Raw genomic sequence first — 21,149 nt, 5'->3', positions numbered from 1 at the left:
AACCAAAACCAAAACAACCCTAACAAACCAATCACTTGGCAATACATTATAATGATGATCAGGCTGCCAAGTCACATGTTCACATTGCTAATAGACCTCAAAATTCAGTTTCTTTCTTCAACTTCAGATTGACCTTCTATCTTCCTTATGGGAGATACATAACATGAAATGAAGACATTAACACACCCACATTCTAACATGTTTCCTGGGTTTGGGTGTTGTTTTCTGTTTGTTTGGGGTTTGTTTATTTTTTTTGTAATTTGCAACCTGTCAACAAATTGAAGTGGCAAAGTTCAGAACATTAAAACCAAAGTAGGGCTTTAAAAGTGTGTTTTCCAGAGTCAAATTACTTGAGGTCATCAAACCACTCACAGAAATGACACCTACTCAGCTCTTGTTGAGATCCTCTGTTGAATTTTATTGAGGTTTGCTCAGGAGTGAGCATTATAATGATTCTGCTTGGCTAGGACACAGCATGCAGGCATCAACTGGGAATCATAGAATATTGTTTCAAGTGCACTCCAATAGAAGCAAATGGTTAAGATCCTTGCAAGAATACCTGAGAACTTCACAAGGACTGGACCAAAAGTACTGATAGGATGGACTGTGGCTTGCATGTACTTTCTGAATAGCCCTGGACTAGACTAATGCCAATATCCTGGCTAGAAGGAGGAGGTTTACATATTTGAGAGGAAATGCACTGAGATGAAGGTAGATGTCCCATGCTGCTCTGTGATGTGTGGCAGCCTAGCGCGGAATGGCACAAATCCTGTAGGGGTGGGGCTGCAGTGTACCACCCAGAATGGGCTCTGTGTTGATCTTCGTCACCCCCTCAGGTAGCCGGAAGGTGAATGCCCGCAGCAGGTTGGCAAAGAAAATAAAGAGCTCAGTTCTTGCCAGATGCTCCCCCAGACACACACGGTGCCCTGCAGAAGGAAGGTGGGGAGAGGGAGGAAAGTGAATTATTGAGGAATTTTTCAGCTTCATAATAACTGTTCATTCCTGTTATAAGCAGAATGTTTTCTTTTGTTCGGGGCCAGGATCATGAAAGCCACAGAATCAAAACTTTGAATTCATTCTCAGAGACATCTCATCCAATGTCATAGGTTAGGAAAAGCCAAATGAAAATCCTGGTGAAAGTGCCTGAGGTACCATCATAATTTCTTTCTTGACCTTGTTTGGCCTGGCAGAAAATTCTTTTATGTTGTTGAGCTTCAGGGTCATGGACAAAGAATTTGCCAGCTGTTTGTGTGTGCCTTCTTAGTGAGCTAACGTCAGTGGATCAAAATTACTTAGCAATTGTATTTGCAACTGAACAAAGGGTTGGCCACTTTACAGGCAAAAAATGAGAGACCAATGTAATTTCCAAGGATTCATCATTGGAACCAATGGCATGAGCAGAACAGGTAAATAATACATTCATATTTCCAGATTAGCAGACAAATTAAAGGAAAGAAAAAGCCATTTGCATTAAGAAATCACCCCTGAGTGGACAACTGAGTGACTACTCTGCTATATCAACAGAGAAACTAAACCAAAACCAACAGAGTAGGAACTTGGATGCTAAATGTGATTGCTAACTGTGCTCTGTTATCTTATTTCCTTCCTTTGCAACTGGACTTTCAGTTCTGTAAGCAAGAACTTAATCCTTTGTTTACCAGAATGCATTCTGCTTTTCTTTCAGCTTGTTCCTTTAAAAAGAATTACAAGTAGCTCCAGGACACACAGGATGCATTGCTTCTCAGGAAAAAATGTACATATAAGGAATACTACAGTCAAAATCTGTGGATGACTGCAGCATGCAATATGCCTAATAAATCCAGGAGTTTAAGTTGGATTCCCACTACGGAGTCCTAAGAACAGTTTGGGGTCTGATAGCATAGAAGCATCTCCCCTGGCAGAAACAATCCAGTATCGTTCTTTAAAAGCAGCAAACAGCAGAGAGAGATGTTATCTGAAGAAATACCATAGTCTCACACTTCTGTATTCTTCATCTAATTTGTTGGGTCAGTTCAAACTGGCAGTGCATTTACCTGCTGAAAATGGTAAGAAGGCTTCTCGAGTTATAAAGTTTCCTTCTTTATCCAGAAAGTGGCCAGGGTTGAACTCTCGAGGTGTCTCCCATTGTTCAGGGTCATACAGAACAGATGCTATATTTGGCATAACAATAGTGCCCTGCAAGGAAGAAACTGTTGATTTAGTTCCAACTTGTAGATTTTCACCCATCGGTTTCTGCCTGGCAGATAAAACTGCTGCTTGTTACCATTTCTTTGTAATGAGCAGATATGATGTGGTTAGAAGACCATTTGTTTTCCTAGAAAATTGGAGTTTGTGATCCTTTCCTGAGTTGAATATTATCTTTTCTCAACCCTGAAGCTGTGTCAGTGGGTGTTAACAGCATTAGTGATGTTGGTACAACTGTGTTGTGACCACTTTTACAGCTATTCCATAACACTTCCAGCAGAACTCTCCTGTTGATACTCAGGTCCCAGCATTGGAAACCTCCTGTCATGCTTAAGAGAGAGAGAAATGCAGAAATAATTGCAGTACTTCAACGATAACAACCTCTGTGTCCTTTTAGCAGTAGTACTCCAGGCTTTTTCTTTACAAGTTATTCCCAGCAGACCAGTTTGTGTGCCTTAGCTACCTGGCTGTCAGAAGCAGACAGGTGTGAAACCTTCACCACAAAATGAGTTAGGTGGGGCCAGTCCCAGATGCCAGTAATGGTGCTGGCCTCTCCCATCTCTCTTGCAATAAAAGCAATCAATTCCTGTTTCTTGATAGTGTTTTACACTGAGAACTGGCACCCAGCTTTACTGGCTCTGAACAGTCTTAGGCAGTATTTGGGAGCAACTTCCTCACTGTCAGCTGTAGCTGTCAGTCTCTCAGCTGTTACGGATTTAGGTAGGTCCCTTAGCTCTTGGAGTCAGTGGAACTATGAGCCATATTCTCACAAGTCTTCCTCCATTCCAGGAGTGCTGGCAGTGCCAAGCTGGCAGGGATGTCTTAACCAGTGCTTTGGCAAACGAGTTTCCCTTCTCAGTCTATCCCCAGCCAAGCAGAACTGATCTCTGCAGTTGTGCTTTGATCAGCTAGGCAGAAACTTCAGGCTTCTGTGGTAGGGGCAGGGGTCTTATGAGCTGTCTTGAGTGTCAACATGCCGAGTGAGAGACATTCCTGGAGCCACAAATGGCAACCCTTCCCCAGGCACCACATTTCTGGGTTATATGGAGCACAGTTTATAGATGGAAAATGGGTTGCTAAACTGAAATAAAAGCTAAATGTCTCTGCTGAAGAAAGAACAGAGGCTGGAAATATGTCCATACCTTTTTGACAGGGAATCCTAGCAAAGTTGTGTCCCTCACACACACTCTGGGCATGCCAACAAAAACAATGTTGCTGAAGCGTTGTATCTCATGAATCACAGCATTTGTGTAAGGCAGTTTTTTCCGATCCTCGTAGCAAATTAATTGTGAAGGGCTCAAAACAGTATCCACCTCCTTCTGCACTTTCTCTGTTTAGAAATACACAGTATTTCAGATAGGAAAAATGCATAAAATATTTTATGCATGTGTCTTGTCTGAGAGCAGCACTAAAATGTATTATTTCAACATAGCACGTGAATTTTATAACCTGTGATTTAATACCTGAGTTTAATATATGAAAATAAAAATGGGGGTAGGGGAGAAGGGAGGGGTAACAGTGTGGTCCAGAGTCATACACAATGACTACACTGTACTTATTCCATCTCTGACATTTATCTTACAGAATGCTCGATGGGTGTAGGGCAAGTCAATCTGCTCCAGGTTTTGAAGGTATTTAGAGATTGTTTAGTTCACTTTATCTTAAAAATCTAAATCTTGTTTGCAAAATTGACATAAATGCTTCAGGTATTAATTTGCAGTGCAAGGAATGAGTTGAGCAGAGCTGGTCCAAGTATGGGCAACTTTTGTCTCACTGCAAGTGCCTTCAGCCACCTGGTTTGGTCAGGACACAGGATGGCCTCTGATTTTTCCCTCTGCTGCCATTCTTTGTGTTTACAGAGAGCGAGAGCCAGGCTCAACTAGTGGCTCTTGCACCTGCAACTCATTATATTCAGCTATCACTAGCATTTGGAGTACCCACAGCATTTCACAGCGAGAATCCTTCTCACCTTGGATGTCTGGATTCACTACCATATAGAGAAGTCCCCAGTACAGTGTTGTGCTTGAGGTCTCTGATCCACCGAGGAAAAGATCATTTATAACACATACCAAATTGTCTTCATCATACTTGGGCTTGACCACATCTTTAGACTGTAGATGATAAAAAGTTGAATTTAAAGTATAAAAATTAGGTCATTGTGCATGCCTCCCATGTGGGGAGTATTTATTTCCATTTGCACAAAGAAAATTAAAAATTGTAGGTTTTGATGAGTACTAAGAGATTAATGGTTTCCCAAATGGACATGGTAAGGCTCATTTTCATGGCATGGAATATTCTTTCATTAAAAACCAGGCAATTTTATGCCTCTTGACTTAATCACAAAAACTTTAAAGCACACTACAAGTTTTGCAGTTAGCCTAGAGTATACTTCTAAATAAGTGCTCCACAATGTGTCACTCAGGCCTTGGTCTCTCCAGAACAGTCAAATGGTGCTAGCAAATACCAAGGGAAAACAGAAAAACAGAACATCTTGAGAGTAATTTCTTCTCTCATTCCAGGACAGATGTGAACTGGTAGGAGAGAGGTATCTAAGTAGATCCTTCTTATAGTAAGGGCGTAAAATATAAAAACAATTAGAGAAAAGACACTAAGCAAAACCATTTTAAAGTAAACATATTTCTATGACTTACACCCCTGACACCAGAATAAACTGCATCTTTGCCTCTAAAATGCTTATTTTAGTAAATCTTGTCATAATCACTCAGACATAGAATAGAATCACAGGATAGTTAGGATTGGAAAGGACCTCCAGATCATCTAGTTCCAACCCCCCTGCCATGGGCAGGGACACCTCACACTAAACCATATCACCCAAGGCTTCATCCAACCTGGCCTTGAACACTGCCAGGGATGGAGCATTCACAACCTCCCTGGGCAACCCATTCCATTACCTCACCACCCTAACAGGAAAGAATTTCTTCCTTATATCCAATCTAAACCTCTGCTGTTTAAGTTTCAATCCGTTACCCCTTGTCCTATCACTACAGTCCCTAATGAATAGTTCCTCCCCAGCATCCCTGTAGGACCCCTTCAGATACTGGAAGGCTGCTATGAGGTCTCCACGCAGCCTTCTCTTCTGCAGGCTGAACAGCCCCAACTTTCTCAGCCTATCTTCATATGGGAGGTGCTCCAGTCCCCTGATCATCCTCGTGGCCTCCTCTGGACTTGTTCTAACAGTTCAATGTCCATCTTATGTCGAGGACACCAGAACTGCACACAGTACTCCAAGTGAGGTCTCACGAGAGCAGAGTAGAGGGGCAGGACCACCTCCTTCAACCTGCTAGTCACGCTCCTTTTGACACAGCCCAGGATACAGTTGGCTTTCTGGGCTGTGAGCTCACACTGCAGCTGGCTCATGTTCATTTTCTCATTGACTAACACCCCCAAGTCCTTCTCCACAGGACTACCATGAATTTCCTTTTTGCCCAACCTGTAGCTGTGCCTGGGATTGCTCTGACCCAGGTGTAGGACCTTGCACTTGGCATGGTTAAACTCCATAAGGTTGTCATCAGCCCACCTCACAAGCATGGCAAGGTCCCTCTGAATGGCATTCCTTCCCTCTAGCCTATCAACAGAACCACACAGCTTGGTGGCATCAGCAAACTTGCTGAGGGCACACTTAATCCCCCTGTCCGTGTCACCGACAAAGTTGTTGAACAAGACCGGTCCCAACACCCATCCCTGAGGGACACCACTCATTACTGGTCTCCAGCTGGACATTGAACCATTGACCACAACTCTTTGAGTACGACCATCCAGCCAGTTCTTTATCCACCGAGTGCTCCACCTATCAAATTGATGTCTCTCCAATTTAGAGACAAGGATGTCATGTGGGACAGTGTCGAACGCTTTGCACAAGTCCAGGTAGATGACATCAACTGCTCCACCCTGTCCATCACTTTTGTAGCCCCATCATAGAAGGCCACCAAATTGGTCAGGCAGGATTTTTGCCTAGTAAAGCCATGCTGGCTGTCACCAAGCACCTTTCTCTTTTTCATGTGCCCTAGCATGCCTTCCAAGAGAATCTGCTCCCAGATTTTGCCAGGCACAGAGGTGAGACTGACTGGTCTGTAATTCCCCAGGTCATCCATTTTCCCCTTCTTGAAAATGGGGATTATATTTCCCTTTTTCCAGTCATCAGGAACTTCACCTGACTGCCCTGATTTTTCAAATATGATGGCCAGTGGCTTTGCAACTTCATTCACCAGCTCCTTCAGGACCCGCGGATGGATTTCATCAGGTCCCATGGACTTGTGTACATTCAGGTTCTTAAGACGGTCTTGAACCAGATCCTCTCCTACAGTGGGCCCAAGGTCTAGGTTTTCACATTCCCTGCGTCCACCTTCCAAGACTCGGGTGCTGCTGTCAGAGCCTTTGCCAGTGAAGACCGAGGCAAAGAAGCCATTCAGAACCTCAGCCTTCTCCAAGTCCTGTGTAGCCAGTTCTCCCGAAAGTTTCCGGAGGGGTCCTACCTTGTCCTTAGTCTGTTTTTTAGCCACTACATACTTATAAAATCCCTTCCTATTATCTTTAACATCCCTTGCCAAGTTTAGCTCGAATTGGGCCTTAGCTTTTCTAACTCGGTCCCTAACTACCCGGACAACATCCCTGTATTCATCCCAGGCCACCTGTCCTTGCTTCCACCTTTTATAAGCCTCTTTTTTCCTGTGAATTTTTCTCAGCAGCTCCTTATCAATCCAAGGAGGTCTCCTGGCCCTCCTGCTGCACTTCCTTCTTGTCAGGATGCAACACTCCTGAGCTTGTAGCAGGTGATCCTTGAATGTTAACCAAGAGTCTTGGGCCCCCTTGCTCTCTAGGGCTATATCCCATGGAACCTTGCTAAGCAGGTTCCTGAAGAGTCCAAAGTCTGCTCTCTTGAAGTCCAGGGCAGTGAGCTTACTGCACGCTCTTCTCACTGTCTTGAGGACTTCAAATTCAACCATCTCGTGATCACTGCATCCAAGACTTCCCTGGAGAGTCACATCTCCAACGAGCCCTTCCCTGTTGGTGAGCACGAGGTCAAGCAGGGCACCTCTCCTCATCGGCTCCTCTATTGCTTGCAGAAGGAAGTTGTCTTCCACACGATCGAGAAACCTCCTGGATTGCTTGTGCCAGGCCGTACCGTTGCTGCAACAGATGTCAGGGTGGTTGAAATCCTCCATGAGAACAAGGGCCTGTGAGCGTGAGGCTTTTCCTATTTGTCTGTAGAGTTCTTCATCCACAGGTTCCTCTTGATCAGGCGGTCTGTAACATATCCCCACAGTAATGTGTCCCATCACCAATTTCCCCTTAACCCTGACCCACAAACTTTCTGTTAACTGATCACCTGTCCCCAGAGAGAGTTCCATACTCTCCAGCCTATCCCTAACATAAAGGGCAACTCCCCCTCCCTTCCTACCGGGCCTGTCTTTTCTAAAAAGCCTATAACCTTCCATTCCAACACTCCAGTCAAAGGAGCCATCCCACCATGTTTCGGTGATGCCTATTATATCATAGCCCCGTAGATGTGCCCACATCTCTAATTCCTCTTGTTTATTCCCCATGCTACGGGCATTTGTATAGAGGCGTCTGATGTGAGCTCCAAATGAAGCCGGCTCAGTGGCTGGAGCGGCTAGAATATTACAACATTGGTCAGAGTATTTATTATGGGTGCTGGAAGCTGACTGGGTGTGTTGGGATGGAATGATGCTCCCCTCCCCCAACTCAACTAGTTTAAAGCATCCTTGACCAGTCTGGCAAGCCTCCCAGCAAAGCCACTCTTCCCTTTCTTTATCAGAGCAGTTCCACCAGCCCCCAGTAGGCCTGGCCTACAAATGTGGGCCCCATGTCCAAGACACCCAAACCCTTGACTATGACACCACCCTTTTAACCATTTATTAACCTGTCCAATCCTCCTTGCCTTTGGAAGGTCCTCCCCTGTGTCTTGTACATAATGTACAAGAGGGCATATCAGCTCCTTGCAGAGCCCATGAGCCAACACTGAGAACACAACAGCCTGACTAGATGAAAGCCAGATGTAGAAGCTATATAAACTTCATCTACCCTAAGAAAAAGATGCTTTGTTTAGCTCCCAAGTGTCTCCAAAAATGTCTATGCTTGGAGCAGAAACTCCAGTGCTCTTAGAAGAGCCTCTCTGGTTCATGAGTCACTTCCTTTTGTGGAAAATAATAGTCTGGTGAGAGAAGAATCTTAACAGCTTATTATGGCATTGCATGTGAAATTGTTTCCTAGGCCTCCAATTCAAATATAGATGCTAAGACAATCATGCCCCAAACTGTGGGGAAATTAGAGGTAACACAGGAACAACAGGCTTGGGACCCCCAAATTCATCCCATTTAGGACCTGCTGATGACGGCATCTATCTGTCAAGAAAACTGACAGGTGTGATGCATAAAATATCTATTCCAAAGATGGTCCAATGATCAGGTAGGCAAGCATTTTTGAGGTGCAACTGCTGAAAGGGATGAGGCTGAAGGTGGAAGGACTTCTCTCTCTTTGGTGCTGCCATGCTGAATGATACCAAGGGATTTTAGGACAGCTTGGAAATCCTTTAAGGAATGGACAATCTCCTCAGACCAGGACCTAAAGGGAGTTTCCAGTAAAGGGAAGATCCTCCACAAATAGTTTCTGCTCAGAGGAGTAACCATATAGTTGTGTGGCACAAAGACAGCCAGTGTTAGGATGCACACTGAAACCCAAAGCAGCATATCAGCTATTTCAGAATAATTATCTATGCATGCACATTTAATCTCACTGTAAACATGAGGTACACTGCTGTAGAAGATGAGATGGTCTACAAAAGTTCAGTAACCAACAGATATAAACTGTCTCATATTTATCATATTAAATCCCAATCATATTACAGGATTGAAGTAATCACATGGATATTTATGGAAAGCGCATGATAGTTCATGAGTTCACACCCTAAAATACTTTATGATAATTTGTTCATATAAGTAAAACATAAAACAAGATGCCTTTCTGGGAAACAGAGTTGGTAAATCCCAAGCACTGTATTTACATGAAAGAGCTTATAAAATGTAAGAAACTATGATAGAAAGGGTCAGACTGTATTTAATGGTCCATTTGTCCTTATATTTCATAAACGTGTGATCAGGAAGAATGAACACTTACTTTCTCCATCTCAGCCAGGTAAAAGTCAATGAAATCCTGTGGTTCATTCGGAATCCCTCTCTCCACATGCCTTCTGATCTCCTTTCTTGCAAAGGAACTCAGGACATCATAGCAAGACAGTGCCTTCTTATGAGGACCAGGGAGGTGGCACATCAGCCAGGGGACAATTTCATACAGCTGTGGGAGTGAGAGACAAGAGGTAACGTAAATTATCTGTCACTAACAGAGCTGCTTTTAGAAGCACCAAAAGGCTGAATTGTCCTTTCTAGAAACATTGATAGTGGAGTAAACAAATCAGCACTGCTTTGAATAGATTTTTGCCATCACATGAGAAAACTTTACTAGTAATTTTGACATGTTTTGGGGGGTCAAGGGAGTACTGAACACACTCTGCTCATGCCAGTAACTTTACTTGACTAATGCAAATCAGTAGAAGACCTTACTTCATCACAGCTGGAGACCCTACATTCCACACACTCAAAATGTAAGGACATCCTTTCTGGATAGTATGTGGCTATTAGGATTAACAAGTCTGAACCCCCAAGTAACTAGTGGAACTTGTGGAGCTCACAGAGAGAAAATGTAGGCTGGGTATCACTCTATGAGCTAATTTAATTTTCTCTCTCAGAGTCCTCATGACTACTCTAAGACCAATAATTGTTCTGGTGGTTAGAAATATATGTGTATTTGTACACATACATTTATTTTCTATGTATTTATACACATATTTGTCAACTCAAAGAATTGTCCTATAGCTTGGATAGTTCTCTCTTTGCAGCATCTGACATTCCACCCTGCCAAGCAAATGGCATTTTTATCTCCTCTCTTTGTTATTTCAGACCTAACAAGAGAAGTAAATAGAGGTGGAACAGCATTACAGAGATCAAATTTATTACAAGCTCCAGTCTCAAATGAAATTTAAAGGTTTCTGTTAACAGTCTCAGCAATGCTGAAAGACTTAAAAGCCAAGAGTCAGAGACACGGTCCCTTTAAACTTGCAAAGAGAGTTCTTAAGAATGGACTCAAAACCAAGGAGGCAGTATGTCGTGGTTTAAGTCCAGCCACACACTCTCTCTCTCACTCCCTCCCCTTCATCCCCCTCCACTCCCAGAGGGATAGGGAGGAGAACTGAAAGACTGTAACTCCCGCAGGTTGAGATAAGAACAGTCCAGTAACTAAGGTATAACACAAAACCACTGCTGCTACCACCAAGAATAATAATGATAAGGGAAATACCAAGGGAAGAGAATACAACCGCTCACCACCCACCGACCAATACCCAGCCTGACCGAGCAGTGATCTAGCCCTTCCAGGTAACTGCCCCCAGTTCTGCATCCTTGGCATGATGTGCTGTGGTATGGAACACCTCTTTGGCTAGTTTGGGTCAGGTGTCCTGTCTCTGTTCCCTCCCAGCTTCCCCTCCTCCCTGGCAGAGCATGAGACTCAGCAAGTCCTTGGTCAGACTAAACATTACTTAGCAACAACTAAAAACATCGGTGTTATCAGCTCTGTTCCCAGGCTGAAAGTCAAAAACACAGCACTGCACCAGCTACTAAGAAGAACAAAAAATGATGGCTACTGCTGAACCCAGGACACAGTAATAAGGGCCCTAGAACATCTCTTAGCTCCCAGTTGCTCTGTATTTCAGGAAGTCCTATTTTTGTATCCACACTTCCATTTTCTACCTATTTCAGGGACAAAAAAAAAAAAGGCATATTGTTTACTCACCTGATGCACAAAGCTGCCTCCAAATCTGAATAAATTCTCTGTGACTCTGATCAGTTCATGGAAAGTTTCGTCCTCATCAGAGAAATGATATCCAAAAACCAGAGCACAAATTACATTTGAAATAGAATGGAAAAGAGGGAAAGAAGGATCCACAGGTCTTCCTGCAAACACAGAAATGGGTATTCACTCTCAATGCTTTCTTCAGGTGTTCCTCATGCAGATAGGAGAAGATGTTATTAGAGATTACAAAAAGTGTTCTCTTTACCCAGCTAGGGCATGAATGAGGATAGAGATGTGGCATTAATATATATTCATGAAAATAAAACATAGTCTTAGAGCAAAGGACACGATTAAACTGTATCCTCATAGCTCTAAAACAATATCATAATGCTTCCTGGGAAATAACACTGTACAGATAAGAGCTGTTAGAGGATATAATTATGGTTTAGTGTGAGGTGTCCCTGCCCATGGCAGGGGGGTTGGAACTACATGATCTTGAGGTCCTTTCCAATCCTAACTATTCTATGATTCTATGATTCTATAATATCAAATGTGCTGTCCTCAGGTGTGTGGAAGAAGACAAGTCAGAATGTGGGAAGGAAGAAATGTCACTGGAGATGAACTAAGAGAAGGCAGTGAAAGACATGTTCAAAAACATTAAAAAAATACTTAGAGGGAAAGACTGAAGGAACTTGGGAAGGTTTAAGAAGCAGAATAGATGGGTGGGAACTGCAACATGTACTTAATAAAACTACTGCAGTCTCAGCTATGGCTGATAGATCATCCTATCTCTATCTGATTGGGTTTTTCTTTAAGGTATGAGACAGACATCCATTAAAATTTATTTGGATAGAAATTATCTTAGATTGGACTCTAGGATGAACCTGATAATCCACTGAAGCTCTCTCCCACCTCCTACTTTCTTTGATTCTCTTGCTGATAGCTACTTATCCAGACAGACAATAAAATATCCAGTTTACCTCATGGCATCTAAGGTTACTGAAATTTAGAGGAATGACTAATCTCTGCAATACTCTTTAGTTACTTATTGTAGGCAGTCTGGGAATGGCTTGGCTGTGCCATTCAGTGACAACATATCATTGTGCAATCATCTCATAGAGGAAATGATAAGCTCATGAAGGTGGAATTTCAGAAGTTCCCGACTTCAGTGGGTTTATGAACAGCTTTTTAGGGAAAAAAAAATCACACTTGCAACACTACCTTCTGTCAGCTCTTTAGGCTTTGGATGCCCCACTCTAGGCCTACCCCAACCCTAGAAAGGCAGAGGTAAACTTGCATACTGAAGAAATCAGACACTTTTTAGCCCTGGATCCATATATTAGCAGATAGATACCTTTTAAGTTCACAAAAAACTCCACCAGGTGAGAGGCCTCTTCTTGCACTCGATATTCCAGGCCTTTTTTCCCCATTCCCAGATTACGTAGAGTCATTATACCAAAGCGTCTCTGATGCTTCCAGGAGCGACCACTTGCCAATATAATACCTGAGGGTATTCCCTGGCATATTAATATTTGCCATAGAGATGAACAATTCATTAAAAAGCATTAAATATATGGAGTGAATCCGGAAATATACTGTTATACAAGAATCTTTAGGTGAAATTATCAGCAACCAGAAATCATGGCCAAACAAACCCAAACTGTAATATTGACTGTAGTTAAGCTTTGAAAAGGGCGTTTTAAGGTTGATTGCCCCATTTCTTGATGTCTTAAAAAAATAACAAAACCAAAACAAACAAACAAACCCAAAACAACCTTAAGATGTCTTTTTATATCTGCTTTAGCTATACTCTAATAGGTATGCTCAAGACAGGAATAACTGGATGAATTTGTACAGAGTGGTGTACAGGGCCAGGATATGTTTATGGAGATGTAGATCAATTAATGTGATACTTGTAGGCTGAGATGTTGAACTCAAAGGATAATTGACATTTAGTTCCTGTATCTCCTCCAGAAGGGAGACCATTCCACTGACTGTTAAATTGCACTAGTGGTTACCTGAAGGCCCTGAACTGCTACTGTGATTTAGCTTTAAACAATCTGTGTTTGCTTTGGTATAGCAGAAGCATGAGAGAAAAAAGGAAAGACGCAAACTGCTGAAATACACTGAGGAGATGTGGGGTTTTGGGTGCTGGAGGCACTCTCACAAGTGCTTAAGACTGGCAGCAAACACAGAAAAGAGATTTCTGAAGAATGGTGTTATAAGTCTCTTGCTCATGATGGAAGATGTTTGGCAATCGTAATGTATACAGATAGCAAATGTATAAACAAGCTTTGCATGGAACATTCAGCAAAATCATGTGCTACAAATTGGATTGTTCTGTGAGGAGGGCAAGATTGCAGAGTTCTGAGCTGGGATCATATCCATGTTGATCGTAGCAAAAAGGTCACCTAGAATCAACCTGATCTGGAGTGTTTCCCAAGCTTGGAAAAACTTGGTACAATAAGTGTCATGGCAAATAGCAAGTTATTCTCAAGAGCTGGTGGAGGACTTTGATGGTGTCTGATGGGAAAGCATTTGGAATTGGAGGGTAGAAGATCTAACAAGGGAGAACAGCTTGCCAAGTCATCATTCCCATGCATTACTTATGGCAGGAAAACCTCACCTTTTCCTTTGGCCATTGCTCTGAAGAAAGGCGACACCATCCGCCCAGCAACATCCTCAGGGTGTGTAGTCATGCCATCCTTCACTGCTTGATATCCATTCAGTATGATCACTGGGGTCCACCCGAACCACAGAGTATATATGTTGCCATAAGTTTTTGCCAGCTGTAAGTGGAAAATATGTCAGAAAAGAACAGATGAAACTGCTTATGGGAGTGGTAAAATTAATTTCTTTTCAAAGCACAGGCTGCAGCAACACTGCAGCAGACTAAAGAAAGTCATCATTTACTTTGCATCACATCTAATCCAATATTTGTACCTCATTAGTGGAACAGCCATGCTCTGTGATTCTCTAGGACTTTATGCCTCCAGCTAACCCTTCTATTGCAAAGGAAACTAAGTGATTAAATCTGCTCCATCTGCATGCTCCAGAAGAGGAGGCACCACCAGAAACCAGTCAACAGCCATTAAGTGCCAGTGGGCTGCAGCTGAGTCATAGAAGAGTTCGGGTTGGAAAGGACCTTAAAATCATCTAGTTCCAACCCCCCTGCCATGGGCAGGGATGCCTTACCCTAGACCATGTCGGCCAAGGCTCTGTCCAGTCATGCTTTTCTCACAGGAAAGCAGTGATCACTGGAGACAGAGAGATGTTCAAGCAGGGGCAAGTGTATGATAGAGGAAATTCAGTAATTTGTGGAAAAAGCTTTGCCCAACAATGGCACTCTGCTTCAACACACACATAATGATACAAAAGAGGTGGTAGACAGTGTCTAAGGTGCCACCAGAATTACATTCAATTGATCACAATAGATCCTTGCTTCTCCTGATAATTCTTTAGGTACTGCCTTTGCCTGAGTCTGCACTGCACTCAGTGATCTGAGCATACTGTGTCAAGCATAGATCTGAATTAGAGGTCATCTGCAAACCATTACAAGAATTACTGCCAGACTACAGGGAGGGACTGACATGGCCTGGGGAGGAGCAACTGCTTCTAAAACCAAGTGGCAAAAACATAGTTTTAAAGGAGGTGTTGGAAGACAGGGAATGTATGCCATTTCCATATTACAAGCACAGGCACCATGTCACCCAATTTGTCATTGAGTTAGACAATGTGTCAGAATTTTAAAAGTAACATGTATGGGCTTAGCAGCAGTGGAGAAGCATCTTTTCAATAACTGGTATTCTCTGACTTGTTATTAAAGTCAGAAACCTTGTCCCCAAAGTTTATTTGATTCATGAGAACATTAAATTTCTTGTAAAAATGACAAATTCCACATAAAAAGGTGACCTGAATGTAAAAATCAAGTTGATCTTTATGTGTCCATACCTCATCTGTAACTTTCTAAGACTTCAAAATTTCACTTTGCTATTAGCATATCAGTTTTACTTAAGCTCTAACTAAAATTAATCAATTAAGAGCATCTTATAAGAAGTACCTCCATCAGAAGATCTCGATGAAACTGAAAGTTCAGATGCATCAAATTTCCCAGCAGTGGGAGAGGAGTTGGTCCAGGAGGGAATTGCTTGCATGCCTTTCGCAGTTTGAAAAACTCAATAATTAACAAAAAAATGATCAGGACCACAAAAGCTTGACTTATTGTCAGCATTTCAGAGCTGATTTACCAGCTTGTCTTTATCAAAAAGAAGGTACTGGAGCTTGGAAACGCTAATTTTCCTTCTTGTTCCACCAGTTGTCTCTGCAGACTGAGTTCTGTCAAGTCCCAGTTCCTTTCCCTCCCTCTGTTCCTCCCTCTTCATCACTGCCTGCCCTTTTCCTGCACCCTATGTATTTCCCATACTGAGGTATGTTACACTGATCACTGACCAAAAGCACACCTAGCTGGTTACAGCAAGTCCCAGTGTGAAAACTTGCAACTGCTTGTAACTTAGGTATTTGTCCTGAAGCTTATATCAGGGAACTGCTGGTGTGTATTGGGACACCTGGACTGGGACAACACCAGGTAAGAGCTCGTGACCACTGGAAATTACATGAGTGAAACTCAGATTCATCTTCCTTGGGAACTTTAAAAGCATCCATAGTTGTTCATGTCAGAATTGCTTAATTCAGATTATGAGCGTTACATGTCAGTTACAACAGATTTGCTAGGTGCTTTAGTCACAGAATCACAGAATCCCAGGGGTTGGAAGGGACCTTGAAAGACCATCTAGTCCAACCTCCCTGCAAGAGCAGGATAACCTAGAGTACATCACACAGGAAATTGTCCAGGCAGGCCTTGAATATCTCCAACATAGGAGACTCCACAACCCCCCTGGACAACCTGTTCCAGTGCTCTGTCACTCTCACACAGTAAAGAAGTTCTTCCTGATGTTAACGTGGAACCTCCTATGCTCCAGTTTACACCCATTGCCCCTTGCCCTGTTACTGGATATCACTGAAAAAAGCCTAGCTTCATCATCCTGATAACTACCCTTATTTAGCTTATCCTTAAATGTGGTTGTAAATTCAGTTTTGGCTGCCAGTCCATTCAGTTCATGCAGGCAAAACCCAACAGTAGTTGCAGACTAAGTGTGCAATTAGAAGACAAAATTGCTACATGTAATTTCTGAAAAACTGGCCTTGAGTGTTCAAATATTTTTCCCTGGTAAATGGAAAAAATAACAGTTTCATCAAGTAAGGATTAATGACATGGAGATAGTGCTTAAAAACTCACATTACAATTGAATAGCAAAGAATTCAGAATATTAAAATCTGTTATATTTAAAAACTAATTAAACATAAAATTCCAATAGTAATTACTTTATTTTAGCATATAACCTAATTAAAGGCTTAATGTGCCTTAGTTTATTTTCTACATTTTTTATCAATTTTAGAATCCTGGCTATTATTACAAGTTCTCAGTAAGTTTACAGGACTTAGCTTGAAAGAGAGCCAGGGAAAGCACAGCATGTCCATCACCAGGGGATCCAATCTCACATTACAAAGAGAAAGTGTCTTCACTAATAATGAAGTGCAAGTCTGAACAAGAGATTGCCCTGCCCTCCAACACATACATAAATGTGGTATTTTGCAAACCTGGCAACATTAAGAAAGTGATGTGACTCAGTGATATCAATCCACCCCCTTCATTTGGTCAAAGTTTGCAGCTATTGTAGGTACCTATGTGCCCGTGTCAGACAGTGAAGGCAGCATGAAAAAGTAGGGGTTTATGGGCTTATCTGTGCATTATGGGCATCACATGTGGGAAGTGGGCTGAGGTGGGCTCTATAGCTTTGTTAAGCTGGTGCAAGTCAGGTACAATAGCCCATTGTGAGGCTGAAATCAGCAAAATAGAAAATCAGAAAAATTTGTTCCTTTAACCCAAAATATCAAGTTAAAAAGTTGGAAAAAAAATAAAGAAAATCAGTTTTGTGCAGACAGCTGAACTCTGAAGAAATGCTGAATTACCCAAATTTCATTAATAGACTAGATACAATGATATTCATCTCTCCTCTGTTCAGTCAATATTCCATTGCTTAGTTTTAGACACAATACTTGACATACCATTTTGGTATTAGTAAATGAACTTACCTCTTTCAGAACATGGGTCAGACTTAACTGGAATCAAGTCACATTGTCAGATGTAGGATGACGCTAAAAGAACCAACCAGCGATTTGTCCCACCAGATGTTACTATCACCTTTCTTTTACCGGTGTTTTCAGAATTTTCCAACTGTCTGATGCATGAACAGTTAGTTACGGCAGCACCTGGAGTCACTGGATAAATCATACTGGAAACAAAACCAGGCTGAGGGAATTTGTGTTATAAAATCATAGAATAGTTTGGGTTGGAAGGGACCTTCAAAGCTCATCTAGTCCAACCTTCCTGCAATGAGCAGGGACATCTTCAACTGTATCAGGTTGTTCAGAACCACATCCAGCCTGGTCTTGAATGTCTCCAGGGATGGTGTGTCTACCCGCTCGCTGGGCAACCTGTTTCAGTATTTTACCAACCTTGTTGTAATAAATTTCTTCCTAGCATGGATCTGTTCCTGTCTGATGCCTCCTCTTCTGGATACATAATCTGCAGTAGTTGCTGGGTTTATATTTTTGGCAGAAAACACAGCTTTCCTGACAGATAGTAACCCAAGTAAAGAGCAGTTTCAAGAAGCAGACTCTAATGGCAAGAAGAGCAAGTTTTAATGAAAGTTGCCAGGAAGCCAAAGTTTCAATCAGATTTTTAGCAAACATAAAAGAATGCTGTAGAGTAAGTTTCTGAAAAATTAGTATAAAGCTTGCAAAAGCTGTGCAAGTAATGTGACAATCAAACATGCATAGCCCTGATATCCTTAAGCAAGCAAATGTTTCATTCAGCTCTGGGATATTGATACTTAAATACTGAGAATAAACTGTAACACATTTGTTAAGAGGGAATGTCAGGAACTAGGTTCTCCAAGCACAAGAACTTTCATAGATTGGGAACAAAGCAGCAGCCAATTGCTTTGAGTGAGGCTTTAAACATACAATATTTGAAAGTGGAAATTACACAACACATTGCTGCACTTTTTTCCTCAGCCACATCTACCTTCAGAAACCTACAAAATACACAAGTTGGAATGTGCCTAGAAGTAGGAACATTAAGGCTGGATTTGAGGTGGCACAAAGACTGGGAAGGAAACAATGTATGTGACCTCAATAACTGAAATAAGAATGGGGAGAGAAAAAAAAAAATGGGATCCCTGATCCAAATTGCTGCAAGAACTTTTCTTAAAGAGAGTTTGCCAAAAAAAAAAAACAACTTAACATTCTCTGGAATGGAATGGAGAAAGTCATGTAGGGATATGACAAAGGGAAAGGTCTTTAAACCAGAAGAAAGTAGATTTAGATTAGATATTAGGAGGAAGTTCTTCACTGTGAGGGTAGTGAGACACTTGCCCAGAGAAGCTGTGTCTGTCCCATCCCTGGCAGTGCTCAAGGCCAGGCTGGATGGGACTTGGAGTAACCTGGTCTAGTGGAAGGTGTTCCTGCCCATGGCAGGGGGTTGGAACTGGATGATCTTTAAGGTCCCTTCCAACCCAAACCATTCTGTGATTCTCTGGGCAAAAGTACTAGGAACTGGATGATTCATCTATGTAAGGAGTGATCAATAAATTTTTCAAGGTGCAGGAAAATGCAACATACCTGAGATCATGTCCATAATTTCTGCATAACAAGCCTAAGGATGCAAAGAAAATCCCCAAAAACTGAAGAAACTCAAGAGGAAAAAACAAGTAAAAAAGATGTTAGAAGATAAATGCTAAAGCCTGACAGAAAAAGATATTTCTGTTTTTATAAGAGATGCTAAAATCAGCGTTCTCACATTAGGATACTTTCTGTAGGACAACAGGTACTGTACTATTGCTTTTAGTGATTGAGGATGTAGAGATCTGTGGGGAAAAAATAAAAGTTCAAAACCACAAATGGCATCTTTTCAGAAATGTCTAAAAGAAGCACCAGGAAAAATGTGGCGAAAACTGTAAAATGCAATGCAGATGCTATCAGCTGAAGCAGTTTATTGTCTTAACCTCTACCAGTGGTTTCTTCACAGTGATACTACTGACTGCCAAGTATAAGGTGCAGTATGATGACAAGAGACTAATTTGTTTAGCTTATAAACCAAGCTAAACAAATGAGCTCCACAAAGGACTCCCTGGCAGTCTGATAGAAATTAAGCACCCAAAAATGTGTGTCATAATAGCTTGTCACAAAAAATACACCAAACTTAAAATCCGAGATAAATCCTGCAATTAACAAATCAATGTCAGGGAAAACATTGAAAGCTTGTACTGACCACAGGTATAAATAGTATTTATTGTGGTAGGAATAGGGAAAAGCCAACAGGACAAGGAAAAAATCGTTAGATACCAAAATGCAGATATTTAAAAGTTCACAACAATTAGCAAAACGCACAAGTTAAAAACATGTGTCATTGTATATGGGATAAAGAAACTGGATAAGGCAAAGTTAAAGCATGAACAGCAGCTGACTGCCCAAGTTTTGTATCCTAAGAATAATTAAAGAAAGCATTACACACCAAAAGGTATTCATTCTACAGTCTAAAATTTCACAGATGAAAGAAAACAATCTAATACTTTATACAGGACTAAAAGTAAGCAATTATTTCCCTTCTTTAGCTCCCACTCTGTCAAGTATCTCAAGGTGCTTTACCATTATTAGCTACATTTTAGATCTATCTAAGGCAAAGATATCCATTCCTACCTAAGGAGACTAAAAATCACACAACATTACAGGACTGTCTAGATTTAAAATGTGTAACAGAATAGACTGGCAAATCAGACAAGTATTAATACCCCTACATTTACATGGTAGGAATCTAAATGCAAAACATGAAAGGCAGAATCAGCATAATTCAACAATGTATCCTAATTACTACACTCAACTTGTAGCAGTACATTTTCCCAGATCAGTATAAGTGGAGCTGTACCAACCCCATTACCTATCTGCACCTTATACTTCCCATTCTAAATCCTTCACAGGCAGGTGTTTAGACTTCACGAAAAGTCTTTGATTAGTTTGTGACAAACTGAAGTCAAGCAAGAGTAGATAAAAACCACAGGAAGACTGCGGTAAATAGAAGCAGCCACCTGGGTGATACGGCAAGTCAGGGTGGCTCATAACCACGAGAAAATAACACACCCCCTCACCAAACCTGAACACATGACGGGCAGTTCAGATTCTTCAATTACGCCATCATTCCTTAGAGGCTATTTCTTAAGCAGGGCTATTTTCTGTAACATTTCAGGTTTGAGAGGTTGACTTAGCAATCTAAATAAGCCTACAAAAATACTTTGGAGGAAGATGTAGGTGACATTTCTGTATGTGATTTTATATATCTTAAGGGGAATAAAAAAAAAACAAGGAGTAGCACAGAAGCTTAATAACCCTCTATCACACACAATCCTAAATTTCTGACACTGTGGCAGGGACAGCAACCTTTTAAAGTACTGCACTAATTGTATTAAACAGAGGACATCTGTTCTGCTCAAACGGCAATGTGACAATTAGCCATGTATAAAGTGCAGTGAACAGAAATCTGACTCATGCCTTTCTTCCCTGCTCAGGGGAGCTTTTTTCTTCTTGCTTCCAAGGAGAGTTGAATGATGGGGACTTGCACTGTGAGATGCTGATATGTAGAGAACAGGGGAGCAAGGGTTACACATTGTGTGTGGCAAGAAATTCCCTTCACAACTGATTTTACAGCCAGGACTATGCTGTAACAATCCCTGTTAATCTTCCCTCACTCAGCATCTGCCGCTGGGCTGGTTCTTTGTTGCTTTTCTGCAAGTTCCCTGAGTGGGGCAGGGACATAGCTATCAATGCCGCTCCACATTTATCCAAGTCTCTAGTGGAAGAAAGCCCTCAGACAACACATCATATGGCTTTGCTATTCAGCATCCGCCTTCAGGAAATAACTTCCAGCACCTACAGCAACTCTGCTAGCATGATTTGCAAGAAAGATG

At 41.8% G+C, this 21,149-nt stretch overlaps 1 protein-coding gene across 1 annotated transcript; it reads right to left on the bottom strand.

The window, feature by feature from the left end:
* Window positions 1-394: 394 nt before the first annotated feature.
* Window positions 395-15,446, bottom strand: LOC101869138 (cytochrome P450 2J6-like). Its single transcript, XM_031043020.2, has 9 exons — window positions 15,128-15,446; window positions 13,694-13,856; window positions 12,422-12,571; window positions 11,068-11,228; window positions 9,340-9,516; window positions 4,154-4,295; window positions 3,327-3,514; window positions 2,034-2,175; window positions 395-926 (listed from the first exon to the last, which is right to left on the bottom strand). The coding sequence occupies exons 1-9, from the start codon at window positions 15,296-15,298 to the stop codon at window positions 748-750; spliced, it is 1,473 nt and encodes a 490-aa protein (XP_030898880.1). The 5' UTR covers window positions 15,299-15,446; the 3' UTR covers window positions 395-747.
* Between the last annotated feature and the right edge of the window lie 5,703 nt (window positions 15,447-21,149).

Source organism: Melopsittacus undulatus, chromosome 6, assembly GCF_012275295.1.
Source record: "Melopsittacus undulatus isolate bMelUnd1 chromosome 6, bMelUnd1.mat.Z, whole genome shotgun sequence".
Lineage (NCBI taxonomy): Eukaryota > Metazoa > Chordata > Aves > Psittaciformes > Psittaculidae > Melopsittacus > Melopsittacus undulatus.
The sequence above is the reverse complement of the archived record's forward strand: the minus strand, read 5'-3'. Positions and strand labels throughout refer to the sequence as shown.

What these genes read in the sequence shown, in the direction of transcription:
- LOC101869138 (XM_031043020.2), bottom strand. Translation starts at nt 15,298, where the DNA reads ATGCTGACAATAAGTCAAGCTTTTGTGGTCCTGATCATTTTTTTGTTA. An exon ending in ATCGAGATCTTCTGATGGAG is followed by an intron (nt 13,857 to 15,127) that starts GTACTTCTTATA and finishes TTCCACTTACAG; the next exon opens with CTGGCAAAAACTTATGGCAA. An exon ending in AGCAATGGCCAAAGGAAAAG is followed by an intron (nt 12,572 to 13,693) that starts GTGAGGTTTTCC and finishes GAATACCCTCAG; the next exon opens with GTATTATATTGGCAAGTGGT.